The sequence below is a fragment of the Perca fluviatilis genome, chromosome 7 (assembly GCF_010015445.1).
Source record: "Perca fluviatilis chromosome 7, GENO_Pfluv_1.0, whole genome shotgun sequence".
NCBI lineage: Eukaryota > Metazoa > Chordata > Actinopteri > Perciformes > Percidae > Perca > Perca fluviatilis.
In genome coordinates, this window is record NC_053118.1 from 31,202,138 (window position 1) to 31,220,227 (window position 18,090).

The 18,090-nt window shown below is 39.4% G+C and overlaps 1 protein-coding gene across 1 annotated transcript; it reads right to left on the reverse strand.

Annotated features, from left to right (window-relative positions):
* Positions 1-442: 442 nt before the first annotated feature.
* ica1 (islet cell autoantigen 1) lies at positions 443-12,420 on the reverse strand. The gene is made up of 13 exons (XM_039805391.1): positions 12,317-12,420; positions 10,920-10,949; positions 10,642-10,813; positions 9,916-9,988; positions 8,588-8,711; positions 7,587-7,785; positions 6,562-6,687; positions 6,224-6,322; positions 6,008-6,108; positions 5,810-5,856; positions 5,064-5,327; positions 1,649-1,738; positions 443-1,407 (listed from the first exon to the last, which is right to left on the reverse strand). The coding sequence occupies exons 2-13, from the start codon at positions 10,934-10,936 to the stop codon at positions 1,286-1,288; spliced, it is 1,434 nt and encodes a 477-aa protein (XP_039661325.1). The 5' UTR covers positions 10,937-10,949; positions 12,317-12,420; the 3' UTR covers positions 443-1,285.
* Positions 12,421-18,090: the final 5,670 nt, after the last annotated feature.

Genomic DNA, 18,090 nt, shown 5'->3' on the forward strand with positions numbered 1-18,090 from the left:
TTTCCCTGTGTGCAGTCTTTAGTAATGAGAATCAGAAATAAAGCATGAATGCTTCTAGAGAATACAGATTTTCAAGGCAGCTCAATGTCAAAGGCTTCTTGTTCCAAAGTCATACTGAGGTATCCAATGCTAAACATTAAAGGTCCCATGGCATGAACATTTCACTCTGAGGTTTTTTAACATTAATATGCGTTCCCCCAGCCTGCCTATGGTCCCCCAGTGGTTAGAAATGGCGATAGGTGTAAACCAAGCCCTGCTGTGCCTTTTGAGAAAATTAAAGCTCAAAGGCTCCTTATGAGGTCATCATGGCTTTCAAACGAGCAAAGTGGAAATTGGTCAAGGCCCCACCCCCACCCTCAACCTCAATAACTACAGACACAGAAATGGCACATACTAAGGAAAGCTCATTGTGGGACTGGCTCTAGTGGCTGTAATTCTGCACCAAGGCTGAATTTTGGGAAAGAGACTTCAAATACAGTATTAGGGGACCACTAAGGTCTATATAAAAGCATCCAAAGAGCACCATGTCATGGGACCTTTTTAAATATTTAACCCAAGTGAAAGAGCCAACAGGATTAATATGGTTGTCTTGTAAAGGTTTCTTTTTCTTTCACAATGAAAAGAATGAGAGCTCGTAGTTGTTAGTGGGACACTTTAAAGCAGCGTAATTTTTAGAGAAAAAAATCTGATCAGTTTCTTGTAATAACAAGAACATTTCTCTTGCCATAACAAGATACTGTATGTCTCGTATAATGAGATACTTAACTGATATGAAATGTTATTACAATGTACAAGCCTTTTTGTTGACTAAGTTTAGTTGTTATAACATTTCAAAGTATCTTTATAATATATCATAGTACAGTGTGTCATTATAATCAGGGACCTTTACTGTATATATTGTTATAACAAGAAAAAGATCCAACTATTGATTATTTTAATTATGATAATTACCTGTTTTTGTCTGAGATTAAGTGACAATGCCCTTTCTAATTATTTTATTTTAGAATATATTTTCTGACCAACGGTCCAGAAACCAAAGCTATTCAGTTTACTTCCACATATGATAAATAAATTGGCAAATCCTCACAAATATTTGGCATTTTTTGCCTGAAGAATTTTCACAATATTTGCTTCAGCTCTGTATCTACTTGAAGTCTTAAGAAAAGACAATATTTTTTTGTGTGCATGTCGGATCAGATTTGTCTCTGGTCACAGTGGCAGCTATACTCTGCTTTACCCGCCAACAAAGATGCCCATTTTAGGTCACCATGACGCTGAGGAAGAACTATGCATTTTGAAGTTCGTGCTCTGTGTCAGTTTTGCCGACGGCATCGGGATTTGAGAGGGGGTCCAAGTCGGCAAACAGGTTGAACCACGCTGAGAGATCTTTGGACATCCCTGCTTTCTCTGTAAAATGAGTTATGAAGGGTAAATGTCACTCGGAGACACTGCTGAAAATACAAACACCTCCCTTTTATACGGTAAAAGTCTGCATCTGGCTGATAGCCACCATTATGAATGGAAACAACCCACAAATTCTTTAAAGGTGCCAATAAATACCAGTTGCAGTTGGACACGTCTCTTTGAATCAGTTAATGTTTTTCTTTTAAGACTTTTTATCCATTTTACTCATTTGCCCTGGTCCTACCTTTCACTGCTGGCTTAGAAGGGTTCTGACTGGCTCCAGAGGAGTGCTCCGTTGCCTGGGCGACAGGCTGTGGAATGATCCCGGCCCAATCTGAAAATGGAGACGAAGATTTTTAAATGAATCAACTGGGGACGCTTAATGTGCCGAAGCATGATCCAACAAATAAATCCTCACACTCTTCATACTCGCTGCCGATGTGGAAGAATGTTGTGTAATAGACACACAAACGGCAATAATCAAAACAATTATTACAGCAAAATCACATCTGACATTATTAGTGGTTTATTAGATACAGGCCAGAAGTTGCAATTACAACTTTGAGGTCTTTCGGGCAAATTTATTTAGCTTTTATCCCTTTGTGTCTCCACAAAATGCAGTATTTAGCAACACTAAACCCCACCAGGGAAGACACTGGAATGTGCTGTTGATTTAGAATATTGTAACAAACAATCTGCTCCGAAATCAAACAAATGGGTCCAGCTGGCTTAAAGGACCAAATAACTCTTTGAATCCTCTGGGTATTTTAGTACATTATGGTATTTCAGTTCCAGCATCCTCTACTAGTGTTGCCTTTATTGTACCCCCCACTATTGTACAAAATTTTTGAATGAATAAAACCTTTTTTTTTTTTTTTTTTTTTTTATGAGAAAATCCTTCAGAAATGTTTTAAATTGTTTTAGTTTAAAAGCTTTGAGTGTAACTGCAGCTTCAGGTCTTATTGGATGCATCTGAATGTGCTTGACTCATGAGGATCTGGGGGTTTTCCTTCTCGAAGATTTGTTATAGCTTTGTTTTACATTCTTGGTTTCAAGCCATTTTACTTTTACTTTATTTTTTTTTATTTACTGTGAGCCAGATTCTTTTCAGGATTTGCCTGTTTTGGTTTCCAATCTTTAGGTTAAATGGAGGTTGTGAGCTTTGGTCTCTACTGCGCATGTAATGCTTCTTGCATGAGTGACTTCTTTGATTACTCCCAGGGTTCATACGTTTTTGAAAAAACCTGGAAAAGTTATGGAATTTGAAAAATGCAAATTCCAGGCCTGGAAAGGTTTTGGAAACATAAAAAGAGCCAGAAAGTTTTGGAAAAGTCATGGAATTTTTTTTTTTTTAACACAGCATAATAATATGTGATTAATAAATGTATTTCACGTCGTCCTAACCTCAACGTTCTATTCGGGGTGTGATATTACGAATCCCACTACCACATAAATTGTCATTAATTTTATTGTTAAACCTCTGAGGGTAAACTTTAACACAGATTTTTATTCTTATTGTATAATGTCGACTGACATTTTCAGGATTACATAGTCATGGAAATTTGCCAAAAAGTCATGGAAAAGTATTGGTTAAAATGCGTATGAACCCTGTACTCCGCCATATCACCAAAATCTGAGAAGTGCTACACCTACGCTATTCTTCCTGCAAGATCTTTGATAACAGCCCAAAACCTCTGGTCCTTAAGTTCTCAAGATCAGCCTCTTGAACAAGGTTCTTCCTGTCCAGTACCCCAGATTAGTTTAATGAACTGTTCTTAAAGTCTGCATCACTTTCTCCATTTAATATATAGTGGTTTAGCAATAGCAAAATGAATTTGAATGTAAATCGGTAGGTGCAAGACAAGTTTTGAGAGCACATAGGTGGAAGTGTTAAATTAGTTTTCAGTAAATGCCTTATGTTTTCCTTGCATGCTGCCAAAAGTGATTTTGCACTTTAAACTACTACACTACTTGCAGTCCTTGCCCGTGTGCGCTCCTTCATGCACTTAAAGAATGATTACAGCTTGAATTGGCTTTATGCTCATTCAGTGATTTTAAAATCGTTCTATACTTTTACCAAGTTCTGTGCATTTAGGCAGTCCTGATTGAATTCTGTTGACAATTCCTGGGACTACCTATTGTGATTGTTTCTGCTCTGTGGTCCTGCAATTTGCACTTAAAGCTTTGATACCAATTCAATTAAAGCAGGTTGAATATGGTTTGACAACTTTTTTTTTTTTTTAAAGGCAGAGCGTGCTTTGTTGACCAGCTGGATTCTTGGCTTCCCTTTCAAATCTAATCCCCATCTTGCCTGCCTCAGATCCCATACACCGTATGCTTTTCCTCAACCTGTTCTCATTCACTGGAGTTATCCTCTAGACTTACTTCTTTTTCCTATTGATACTATGCTATGCTCTGACTCTGAGCCATGCAGGAATTATAGTTTACTGTCACACTTATCTAAACCACTAGCTTTATTCGATTCAAATTAGTGTCAGACCTGTTATGCTGCACTGAAATGTCAGCTTCGTGATTTCACCCAGGAAATGCATACTGTAGGGTTTCACGTCTGTTATAGCTTCATAGCGAGGCTACTCGCAACCCTTCAAGTTGTAAACCAACAAAACCAGACGGGCTGCCAGCAGCCAGTGCCCAGGCCCAGATGAAATGGAAAGTAGTTGGCAATTACCTACGGGTAAGCAAATCTAAATGCCATGTTATTATAGCCTTCTTTCTATTACATTGACAGACAGGGGTTTGATAAAGCCACTTTTCTATGTGTGGAAATAATTGGCTACATTGGGGAAAAGCAGCAATTTCTTTTGCATTTGTTAATGCACTTATTCATGGAAAAACAATGGAACTTATTTAGTTTTCAGGCATATTGCTTTCTCCTAAGTACTTCATTAAATAAGGATATTGGTGGCTAAAAGTTTAGGCAGAAGAGAATGGTGGAAACCTTGTCTCATTTTGATACAAAAAGCTTAATCTTGCACCTATACGTACAATTTATAGGTTTATGGTTCACTCTTGTCTGGCTCACCAACGTGATATCATGACTTCGCGTAGACATACACGCCACTTTCAAAGTACGCCAAGTGGCTATTGTATGTTATCTGTACGCATTTTGAGCTATCCGCGTGTATGTCTACCGCTTTATACTGCGGACGGCAGTCTGCAACGTCACAGCGTAAACATACACGCCACATGGCTCTTTCTAAAGCCACGTGGCGTGTTATCGCAAGGCTATGGTTGGGTTTAGGAAAAGAAGAAACGGAGAAACGGTTGGGATTAGGAAAAGAACAGGGTTGGGTTCAGGAAAACAACAAACGTGGAAAGGAAGCATCACACGCGGGACACAAAGTCACATGCGGGACGCGATCCCCGCTCGCCTGGGTGAATGTCTTGTGTTTTAACCATCCTCCACCCCAACCAACCTCCCTGCGCGGATTTTCGCCCTTTCATACTACTCGCTACGGCGTCAATTCATACGCAATCGCAAGGTAATCTAAGTCAACGGAGGCCACACAGCGTTGATAAACGCGCTAAAAAAGTATGCCAATAATGGCATATGAATTGACGTGTCATACATACGCCACTTCATGAGATCAGTCTGGGCTCACACAAGGACAAATTCACACACAGTAGTATGTTCTGACCTGAGAGGGAAGAATGCAGATTATTTGTGCTCTGGTCCAACAGCTGAGATGGTAGAAAGAAGGAGTTTTCCTTTTGCTGTGTCTCCGCTAGTCTGCCTGATGCTGTGCTCGTTCCCTCCTCGGTGTCTCCAAACACATCCGTCCACTCTCGAGAGAAGTCTCCCTCATTCACAGACATACTGCCCAGGATCTCATTCAGTAAGGCCATGCTGTCCTTCTCCTCTCCCTCTAACTCTGGATAGGCAGAGAGATGATCTCCATTCCCTACAGTGACCAGGCAGGGGAATCAGAGGACTCAAACAATAATGCATCATTATATAATAATACGATAACGATACTGATGATTTCTTTTAGCCACTTACATTTGTTTCTCTAACATTTTCTCAAAAATCTGCATTTGTCTTCTGCATTGCTTTGTTTTTGTAAATGGTAGGTATAGGTGTTTAAGGAATCTTGATATTTCTAAATGAACAAGAGCTGAATCGATTAGCAAAAAAAATTCAGAAACTATTTTGATAACTGATGCCAATGTCAAATTTTAATATTTGCTTTTTTTTTCTTAGTCTTATATGATTGTAAACTAAATATATTTGAGTTTTTGACCGTTGGTCAGACAGAACAAACAATTTAAAGACGTCACATTGGGCTCCGGGAACAAATTTTTCACTGTTTTTGTACATTTTATGAACTAAATGTATTCCCATAGGATAAAATACTATTATAATAACATATTGTTTTCTTTTTACCTTCTCTGGTCTTATCACTGGTGCTTTCATTTACTAGTGAGATGAGTCTGTAGATATGGCAAACGGAAGATCAGTTTAACATTTTACACAAAAAGCCCAGACTGGTTCAGTGTTTATAAACATACTCTAATTTTTTACCACTGGCATGCACGTGTTTAGTCTACCTGCATACGAAAAGATCAAGATGAGAGAACTCACTGGTCGTCTGTGGTCTCGGCTTTCTTTCCATCTGCGGCATTTGCTTTAATTTTCTTCCTTCCCTTCTTCTTAGCCAGCTTGTCCATGGGGCCTTGTAAGGTCTGAAAGAATAACCAAGTCACTGATTATAGGTATTGGCCCATTCTCAAGATATAGAAGTACTTTGGCAGTGTCTGAATTTAGATCTCATCTGTACAGGTCAAGATGAGCTCTGACCTTAAGTGTGGAGAACTCATAATGCTGACAGCCCTTGAAGCTCTCATGTATGGCCGCCATAGTGTGGGATGTCTTCTCCCAGAAGTGCAGAAGTGTTGTCTGAAACCGCAGAACAAGCCGCGGCCACATATTCAGCCGGTCACGTTTAAAGTTATTCACATCAGTTCATTTTATTCTTGTGTCTCCTCGCGTGGTCTGACAGTTAAATCTCCATGCAGTGTCTTTGTTCCCTTCATGTTTGTCTTCCTTCTTGGCTTAACCACATGTGGTAGAGCCAATGAAAACCCCCTATTTAAGATCAATTGAGTGTATGCACACAACTGGAATTTGTGGTATACCTGGTATGTGGTTAAAACGTGAGAGAGGAGGTTGCAGCGACTGGCTCCCAGCAGGTCAACCTTCTGGCAGACATCATTCTTCAGTTTGTCAAAGCCTGTTTTGGTAGTGCGCACCTGGGCCTGAACCTGAGATATGTAACGGATAAGAAAATGTCCCAACTGAAGATAAGCACCCAGTATTATGTATCACACAGGTTTGAACAGTGAAAACACAAACACTGGAGTTCACGTTTGTGCAAGTGTAGGCAGAAAAAAAGCATACTGGGTTCTTGATTTGTACAATATAGTTTGAACCAAGGGAAGAACATTTGCTGGTGCGTCCTGCCCTCTAGTGGCATTATTTTGGAACAGTCTTCCCGCTTTGTGCCACTTGTGTGGCCTTAGGTATTGCAAGAAAATCCGGGTTGAAAGGATTAGTCAATTACTAAGTTAGGTGATGATATTTTGAATTCCTTGATAAAGACGAGCTGAACATATGAAGGTGTCTCCTTGGGGATCTGGGAGCTTGTGATTTACATTTTCCACAATTTCCTGAAATTTTTTTCAGACCAAATATTTAATTGAAAAAATAATTTTCAGTAATTAATGATAAAGAACTAGTTGCAGTCCTACAGCAGATAGCTTGTTGGAGCAGACATAATATATTACCTTTCTCCCACACACTGTGTTGGCAGGTTTTTGACATTTCTTCCATTTTTATTTTGCTCTGGCCAGAAAAAAACTTTATATTGATTGATATTGCAAGCTGAGTAATAGCCATTACATTCATTTAACAAAAGCGCAATTCATTGTCAAACTGATGTATTATATATTGTGTACAGGTAAATAGACATTTTTCACAGAACACCGGAAAAGCACAGCTGCAAATAATAAAATGGAGCACTGAAAACTACCACGTAATGGGGCTATTACTTACGTTATTAGTTACCTGTGCTTTCTGTTATGACATGTCAAAATGTCTGCTGTGAAAAGCTTCATTTGTCTGACCTTTTGATTCTGCCTCATGTATTGTGTGACAGACAAACCTTGCGAAATTTCTCCATCTGTTTATGAGTATCTGGATCCAGCTCCTGAGATACGTCCTTCATCCAAAGCAGCGCTCCACGGTATTCGGTCCTGGACTGCTCCATTCGATTCACGGTCAGCCACGTGTCTGAGATCGCTCGATAGCGAAATGTTTCGACCTCCTGGTACAAACGGCACAGAGGGTTCCTCAGAGCCAATCTGTACAGGATGTAGTGTTTAAATGAAGTATTATTATAGTATTATTAATATAGCCTTTTATAGTGCATAATACAATCTGCTGAATGATTTGAAGTCTCAAAGGAAAATGCGCTTCCAACCTCAGCAGGGCAAAGGGTTGGCAGTGTCTTGCAAAAGCAAATAGTAGCATCAACGAAAGGCCCCTGGAAGAATCAGTTTAACCAACTTGTGTTTGTCCCTCTCAGTAAAAAAACAAACAAAGCAAACTCTAAACAAAGGATAAGTAGTAATCTTTAATTTTAAGAAACGCCAGCAGAAACAAAATCACTAGCAGCACACAGAGGCTACCAAACCTGTCTGTCACGTTTGTTTGCAATTATTTGCCAGTATTCTCAGGGTATCACAATAGCTGTAATATGATAGCATCATAATTTAACACTTGACTTGAGTATTATTAATGTGTGGTTGTTTTGCCTCATTTGTCTAGTAGGCAGATTATGACAGATTCAGAAATCAAATAAACTCAATCCTAGTTCTGTAAGAGTGAGTGTGTATCTGCTGTTTAGGAAACGTCTTCTGCTTTAATAAGATTGTTCAAATCCTGTTGGTGAGACTTTCCTAGCATACCTAACTCTGGGATTATATTCGGACAAATAAGACACTCCCTAATCCTTTTTTGGGATTTTATGTGATAAAGTTGACAGACCTTTACGTAAAACTATTTTCCAGTCCAGCTGTAACTTTCTTATGAATTATCTGGATGTTTCATGAGGGTGTGGCATACATATGTCATACATACACTGATGATTTGTATGTTGCCTACCTCTGTTGGGAGGAGAAGCAGAGTGCTTTCCCAGTGGCCTGCATGATCTTTCCAGCCCTGGTTTTATCCTGCGAACCCTGGGAGCGCAGGAAACGACCCAGCTCGTTCTCCTCTTGGGAAAGAACTGCACAGTAGATAATGGTAAATGTAGTTTTTAATTGAAATATTTCCGATGGTGTTTTATGTTCTGGACATTCTTCTTTATGACAAGTTTATGAAACGCAATGGTTGGATATTCATGTTTTTGTGTCCACGGTTAATGACAACTCTTATAAATGAGATCTAATATTTACATGCTGCAACTCTAAAACAAAGCGTTTAAAGTGATGGTTCGGAGTAATTTACCCTAGGGTCCTTTGCACCATGACCTCGAGCCAAACACCCCCCCAGAAGCTTTTTTCACCTGGGTCTTACATTGGGAGAGTTAGCTAGAGTAGCGTTATCAGCTGATTAGCTTAGCGCAGGGGCTAATGGACCCACGTTTGTATCTTGTAAGTTACCCCACTAATAATGCCCGAAATGATACCAATACGCCTAAAGTAGTACAAATATGTTATGCTCTATAAAACGATGGATTGGAAAGTTTGTAAGTACACCAGACAAGTTTGTAACTAGCTCCGCTCTCTTCAGCTCTCTGTTACTGCTGCTGCGCTACCTCGCAGTTAGACGAGTGCTTAGGTCTACTTACTACACCGAAAGAGTTACAACAAAAATATTTATTAATTCAATGATTAAATAAGGTAATGTCTCCAAAACTACTTACCTATTACTTGTCTCCTGCTAGTTATACTACAGCACTTACTATAAAAAAAAGTTAAATTAATAAATATTTGTTGTGCATCTCTTTTCGGTGTTGTAATTTGTAGACGTTCCTAAGCACTCGTCTTGCCGCAGCAACAACAACAGCAGAGAGCAGAAGCCAGCAGGCAAGTGTTATTTACATAAACTTCTGGTGTACTTACAAACTTTCCAATCCATCGTTTTATGAGAGCATAACCTATTTGTACTACTTGTAGACGTTTGGTATCATTTCGGGCATTATTAGTAGGGTAATTTACGAGATACAAACGTGGGTCCGTTAGCCCCTGCGCTAAGCTATTCAGCTGATAACGCTACTCTAGCTAACTCTTCCAATGTAAGACCCAGGTGAAAATAGCTTCTGGGGGGGGGTGTTTGGCTCGAGGTCATGGTGCAAAGGACCCTAGGGTGAATTACTCCGAGCCATCACTTTAATGGAGTACGGATTTTTCTGGAATACAAACTTGCATGGAAACCCCCTTTTGTGGACTGCTCATAATTTAGAGATTGTATTTCCACCAAATACTTACAGCAGATCCTCCTCTGGTACTGCTCGATGACTTTAAGCAGCTCCATGCATGTTCTCTGGATGGAGTGGAAGACCTGCAGATTAGAAGAAAATCAGCGTAAACCCCAAATGCCTGATCCTTGTGGAAGTTATTCTCCGTTAAGTAAGACTTGTTGTGTAGTACACTGTCTGAATATGAAGTCACTTTCTGTACAGTACAGCTCCTTTCTTATGAGTTATTTTCAGAAAGACAAATAACGGATATAGGTCTATGATACTTTATTGATTTTAAGCTATATCTACAACCGTGGATGTGATGCAACGCTATGAGGTCAAAATAGGAAGTGTTAAAATGTCACATCAAAGCTTTGAAAACATGAGCTGTGATCTGGCGTGTACGTTTGTAAATATCCAGTTCATCACAATGCTTATCAAGGCCCTGGCCTAAATTAAGGCAGGATGTTCCAGCTTTTATGAGGTATCGATTTCGGGCCTTAAATTCACTTCACTGAAATGGAGGCATATATGATGGGGATTAGGAGAGGCAGCCTAATGTACGTTTTAAGCCTCAAGCAAATACTGGCATCGCGTGAATCAAAAAGCCATTTTAGTCACTGCAGAGTCCGCCACAGGGAAAGTATCTCCAGTGTTTGTTAATGTTTCTGTGACGCAACTGCGGCCTGACTTTCTGTTCCTTGAGTTACTTAAAAATGCAGTAAAACTACAACACTTTCATATTCCTCCTCACCTCCAGCTTGCCGTCCAGATCTGCATCTGACGCCACCACATGTTCGTCCTCTTTCTTCCCGGTGACCTTAATGAGCGTCTGTTTGGTTTTCCAGTACTTCTGCTGGAACTTGTTCACCACAGATGAGTCTTGACTTTGGATGAAGCGGTCAAGATAGTCTTGGGAGTAGCCACTGCAATGATGCAGAGATTGGACCAATGTTGTGACTGGTGCTTTCCTAAAATGAACTTTATAAACTTATTTATTGGTTAAAAACAGAGAGGTATGTATATACTCACTAATTTGCTCCCTCCATTTTTTTAGATTACCTGTGGAGAAAGCAGAGCAACTTAAATACCTACTGGATAACAGATGTAGTGAGGAATACGTAGCAGGGCCTGGGGGGGCAGTTGTAACACATTTTCTTTTACATTTCCCCACATTTTTAGCAAACAAAAGTCAGCAGAAAGTTTCTATTCTTGTAAATACATTACAGAATATTTACTTGGTGAAATCAAGTGTTTTCATCATAACTTTAATGTCACAACCGAGCCTGTCAGTTGTAGCGTGAGCTGAGTCCATCTGTTGGGCGCTCCCTTGAAAAACCTCTGTTTTGTTTAAAGCTTATTCAAATCTCAGCTGCTGCCTGAGTTTTGACCGGAACAAAGAAACAAGATCAGATTTCACCTGTGCTGACTACATCTTGCTTTTCGTCGAACTCATCACAAAAATTTACTGATTATTTTTCAAAGCCCAGGGGCCTTCCACCAATATTTGACCTTATGTTTTATTTTTATTTTTTTCATTTATCAAAATGTACTCAAAGTACCAAAGGTAAAAGTAGTCAATATGCAGAATGGCCAATTTCAGAAACATATATATCATGTTACAGGATTATCATCATTGATGCATTAATGTGTTCATCACTTTAATGTAGCAGCTTGTTAAGGTGGAGCTAAATGTAACTACTTTATGGGTAGCCTACTCTATAATATCTCATAACTTATTAGTAGATGCATATTTTGTATTCATAATCTAAATCTATGAAGTAACTAAACAATACATGCCTCTGAAATGTAGTGGAGTAGAAGTATAAGTAGTTTAAAATGGAAATTACCTCAAAATGTAATTTATTTATTAAACAAGAGGTGACTCAAACTTACTGACTGAATTTTACATTACTGACCTCTGTTTCTATAAGTCATAATAAGGTGTGACTGAGGTCTTATTTGTATTTCCATCCTTTCAAATATTAACCAGGGAATCTTTCACCACCAGTGTAGCTTTTTAGCGTCTGGGGGAAAGATTTAAAAACAACAAAACTGAGAGGCATCACCTGCTGTCCATCAGGGATGAGCATTTTTACGTACAACTCGCGCGTCACGACTCATTTTAACGGGATGGGTTATGGTGCGATGCAATAAACGCGGCACCCAAATAACAAAGAAGAAATGCGTTGTGGTCAATATGTGTTTATACTGTATATGAATTAACCCGCGCATATATCTCAATATGAGTACAATACATCCGCGCCCATAGCAATAAAATAAAACATGTCTATGGCCGCGCCGCACCAGAATAAACACAACGACTGACTCACTGCGGAAAGCAAGCGTCGCCCTTTGAAAATCACACACATATAACAACATAAATGATAAAAATATAAAAATAAAAGCACAGAATGTTGCAAACGCACCTGATAAGGTATAAAAAAAAAGATCGTTATATTCCTTCCATCGTTGCTCGAACTGCAGCTCTGGCTGTAGGCCCTGCTGTATGTGTACGCACGGCTGACGTCATTTCAGGGTGAGCTTCCCTGATGCCGCGCGCACCACGTTCAGAGGTTTGTCTCGTGCAAACACACACACATACATACATACATACATACATACTAATAAAAAGAAATAAACTTTATTTAAAAGGCACTATTCAAAACAAAGTTACAAAGTTGCTTTACATGGTACAACCGGAATATAAAACATTTTCCGAGTAATAACAGCAAAGTCAGCAAGGTTAAATGGATGTAAACAGCATACACCAGAATAATACTGTTTGTCTGTTTAATAATATATACTGTAATAAAACCTTATACCATGTAAACATAATATAGTATAAGGTGAAATGTAGTAACATAGTATAACACAATACATACAGTACATTATATATAATAAATATATCAATATAATGGTGTGTATACACAATACAGTACATAATAAAAATATAGAATAATGTTTAACAAAAACTAAATCAGTCTGACAGAGAGACAGTGGAGAGGGAGAGTAGTGTGAAGCTGTGGAAATTGGGTATAATGAGCTGTTTCTCAGCGGTGACGTAAAACGCATCACTCGAGCTGCCGAGTCACCGAACTGCACCATTTTGTAAACATAGCCATACTGAGAAATACAGAGAGAGCTTTGTGGAGCTGATAGTCTTAATTAGTTTTGCATCAACTCATTTGGCAATGGCTTGAATGTAATGGACGTTCATTAATATAAAATAGTCTCGCACTATAGCTTTAACTTTGTGCCCTCTCATCAGCATTGGTTAGGTTTCCTGTCACTTTCAAGTTCTCATTAAACCTCCTCTGCACAAATAGTTTTTTTTAAATTAACAGTGGATCAGATAATGTGGTATATGTTAGGTGTTGCTTGTAGTGACGAACACAGAGAATTATCACCCGACTCTTCAGTTCCCCTCAGCTCTACGGAGAGTTTAGCGCCATTTTATTTTGGTTTTACAGCCTTCAACTCAACAATTTTGGTCCACTTAAAAGACTGCTCATAGAGTGTAAAATTGTATGGTGCAAATTTTGTTCTGAAAGTTCAATGTTCCCTCATTGTAAAAAGGGATTTTTGAAGGAATGTTTGACAGCTATGAAGTATCTTTTATTAGAGCTGAAACGATGAATTGATTAGTCGATCAACAGAAAAAATTGCCATTATTTTGATTATAATTGATGTCAAGCAAAAATAGTGAAAAATTGCCAAACATCCTCTGGATCGAGTTTCTTCATTGTAAGAATTAGCGTCTTTTCTCCGTCTTGTATCGTTGTAAACTGAATTGCTTTGGGTTTTGGACTGTTGGTCGGACAAAACAAGACATTTGAAGACACCTTGGACTTGTGACTGCTTTATTTATTTTTTACATTTTATGGACTAAACAATTAACTGATGAATCAAAAAAATTGTAGGTAGGTTAATTGATAAAGAAAAACAATTGTCAGTTGCAGCCCTACTCTATATTAGATCAAATCTTGTTAAAGGTCAGTGCTCTCTCTGCAGACCAACATCACTCTGCACTTGAAACATCCACCAGCATGTAGTTCTGTATTTGTCCAAAGGATGGCAGTGTAACATAAAAGGAGTGTAGTGCACCTTTAATAGTCTCCTCTCTCCTGTTTGGGGCCCCGAGCTTTCATCTGTTGGCTTCAATTTATTTCATCACACTATACTGCAGCTGATCTAATAGCATGTACATTTTGTTGTCACCTAAAGGGTATTTCTTGTCTTGCTTCAAATTGATGTACCTGTTTGTAGCCTTGGACAGTATTTGTGCTGCACAGTCACGAGGAGTGTGTGTGTGTGAGCAGCATACAGACAATTTTACTGATCAGCACTATGAAGTACATTTAAACAGTATATTGTGAATTTATATTTGGAAAGGGTGTTTTATGTAGAGCTTTGTAGACTTAATGTGGTTATCACCAAAGGAACGTTAAACCATTTGATCCTTGAACACCCTGAGGTCACTTTCTGCACAATACAGTTCCTTTCCATCTGCTATGCAATATGGAAACACGAATGCTGTGTTTATTAGGTTATTTTGCATCTTTAGTATTGTGATACAGTCTGATTTCCCAAACGATGTTCTCCAGCTTGCCTCGGCACCCTTCCAAACCCTGACCTCTGACAGCATCTCAAGGCTTTTGATACGAGCAAATGGATAGACGTGTCTCTTAAGGAGAAGATATCATCTCCATAAAGACTGGTGTCCTTCACCCCTTCTGATCCTCCTCCTGCACTTACCCACCTTATCTTCAGATCCAAGATGGTATCGAATCAATTTGAGTTCACTTTAATAAGACAGGACAACAATCAGGGCCTTAAATTAAGTGATGCTGTTGGGGATTTAATTCAATCAGGACAGAGTCAGAGAAATTCCTTTCTGATATTGATCAGGGACGTGCGTCACTATTGATTTCCTCTGACATTTCCTTACTCTGACTTGTGTTCTGTGCTTCATGCGAGAGATATTCTTTGTATTTAAGTGCAACTTCTTTCATATTTCACTGTCATCTACTGTACACCAGCTGATGCCAGAATGGCCAACACATTGAGTCCCATTTTTCTGGGACACAGTCTAAACTAGACTTTATGTGCCCTCAATATGAATGTTTGCAACCCCCCGAGAGTGCCCGACCTGACCCCAAAAATTGCTCAATTGACTTTTTCCATCCGCAGTTATGTGTGGTGATGGGGAACCATGACATTTACGTTTGCACCACTCCAATGTGATCCCTTGCTTGGCGCGAGTTTTCGACACAGACTATAGCTCAAAACGGGTCACAGGATCAAAAGCGTCTCTTGCCTGGAGGAGCCACTGAGTCGATCCTTTCCATTTCTGCACCAAATGGTGTTTTCTCTCTCTCTCTCTCTCTCTCTCTCTCTCTCTCACACACACCAGTAACTTGCTGGAACACATTTAGATCCTGAGTAGAACTCCTCAGTGCCCACTCATCACTCTGCGTGGTGTTTGAAGATTACTACGCTCAGAGACATCCTCACTGGGCATCCAGGCAGCTTAGAGGCCAAAATCCATAATCCCTTACCCTTCATGGGAATTCTCCATGCACTTCAACATGCTGAAATACAGCCCAGCTGCAGCAGCCACTCATGGTCGAGGAACTACTGCAGCCGGAGGCCGAGATAGATGGATGACATGTCTCCATGAATGGTTAGATTTAAAAATAAGTTATATACCGCAGATAGTTTCTGCCCAGAAATCTAATCTAAAAGGATGTTTCTTGCAAGGTATTTTTATGTCTAATGTATGCACACTACTTGAGCCTGTCCTCATGCACTGGTAACTGTTTTATGTATACCGTAACGGCCCAGAAGACATTATTTACTGAAAATATGGGTACTGTGGTGGGACTCAGCAGCTGCAAAGCCTTTCTACCAGGCATCTCAATAAAGAATTTCCTCTGAGGCTTTAGTGCTTTATTAAAAAGCGTACATAAATGTAGGTCCTTGATTTAGTAATCTGCATGAGCAAGTAATATGTAAAGTTCAGCTGTTGTAGCTGTAGGACCAGTGGGGTTTAATTTTTCCTCCTCTAGGCTACATTTTAATGCTTAGTTAGTCTGCTCTGCTAAAACCGCTAAATGTAAAAGCTTGGGGAGTTTGTCTTGCAGCAAACAACAAGAATAATAAAAGTATAACCTCATATTTACATTAGGTATTTTGTCATTATGAAAGCATTTCTTTACCCTAAACCCTTTTTTTTATTTATTTTTTAAATATAAGCAACAATTAAACGGAGACAAAGAGAAAAGGTCAGAGCAGGTTTTAGTCTAACATCAGGTAGCCGTCACATATGTTGAGCCAGTGGTTTCTGTATCTGCACCACCTATGCACACATTTTTTGATTAGCACAAAGTCCAAGTGATTAAAAAGGATTTATTTTGTCAACTTTTCCAAGGCAGTTTGCAAGGACATCTCCGTCCCTCCCTCCCTCAGACTTCATACGTTTGTCTTTAACATGTTGAGCTCCAACTTGGACAAAATGTCAGCATGAGTGCCCTTGTTTAGCGAGGAGCTGGACCGCTACCCAGCACTACCGGCCTAACCTGTATCAGAGCGTCGCAGCTCTCGCTCTCCCCGCTGTTTGGCATGCTCCGTGGCACCGAGCGCTGAGGGCAGAGCGTGTCACCGAGCTGGCACCGGCCTGAACTCATTCAAGGTTACTCTTTGATTTAATGGTGATGCATTTTTTAAAACCGCATCATCCCTCTCTCTCTTGCCACCGTGCCTAGTCCATCTCTGTCACAAACACTGGCTGTGCGTCTCACCTTTAGCAGTAGAAGCACCAGGAGAGGTTGTTTAAGATATAAATCAATGGCAAACGAAGCCCCGGCTCCGGTGCAAGCTGGCCCTGATTTGTTTTGCCTGCCTGTTTTAAAGACAGGGTGGCGAAGGAAAACTGTTCTATATATTTAGATTGTGACATGGGAAAATGGTCTACTCATCATGCAGACAGCTTTTTGTATGGGCACTTACAATTAACACTGACTCCAAAGCCTTGATGTTTCGATACATAACCAGGTGTTATGGTGATATTTAATACCTTGGTGATTTTCTCTCCACGTCTGAAGATGTAAATAATGGAGAAACGTATCAGTGTGTTTTTTTTTTTATTGTGTCTTTGTCTAGTATAAATAGCATCACCTACCTCTATACTTCAGTGATGTTTTTGACAAGGTGATATTCGGTAATCATCACCTCTCCCTGCTGTTTCGGTAAATAAACAGTAACCGCTCTCCGTATCATTAAAATAGATTTTATTCTTTTCAACCAGTTTCTCTTTTTCTCTGAGGTGCAGCTGCTTGTGAACGAGCCTCATTGTCGGAATATTAGCATTGGTGCACACTCGCCTCTCTCACACACACACACACACACACACACACACACACACACACACACACACACACACACACACACACACACACACACACACACACACACACACACACACACACACACACACACAGATATATTTAGCTGATCGGAAGACATTTAACTTTTTTTTCCTTTTCTTAACTGAAATTAAATCTCAGGTATTCAGGCACGAGATCATCAGCCTTTGTGTTGTGTGGCAGCCTGTTATGGATGGAGATGAGGATTTCTGATAGCAAAAGAAAAAAAAGGTGATAAATCAGAGGATAGAAATGAGCCATATTCATGAGCCATGTAATCCTCTTATATCTCATGTCGTTTTAAAAAGCAAACACATCTTTGACATCAATACTTGTGTGTCTGGTTTGACAAAGCTACCTCTCACAAGACTTGGGAAACTGTATATTCACGCCAGAAAGCTGATGAGCAGAATTGAGTTTGATAAATGCAACTTAGTGCTAAGATACTGAAGTCAACGGAGGGACTACGCACACCTCTGCATGACTGATCAGCGCTGTATCAAATAAAGAACAGGCTTCCAGTATTTCAATTAGTTTGCTCAAAACGCCCACAGTTTCCTCTAAACTTCTCTCTTGTAAAACTAATAATATCATAGGTTAACTTTTCAAATGATCAGTTTCATGAAACAAAGTATAAATCCAGTAAGAAATTCAACCTGCGAGTTGTTCTCTAACCATAGACTGCATATAAAGTTATAGAGGATGACCTGTAGCTCCTTCTGTAATCTGATTTATATAGGGCTGAAACGAATTATTATCAACAATTCATCTTTTGA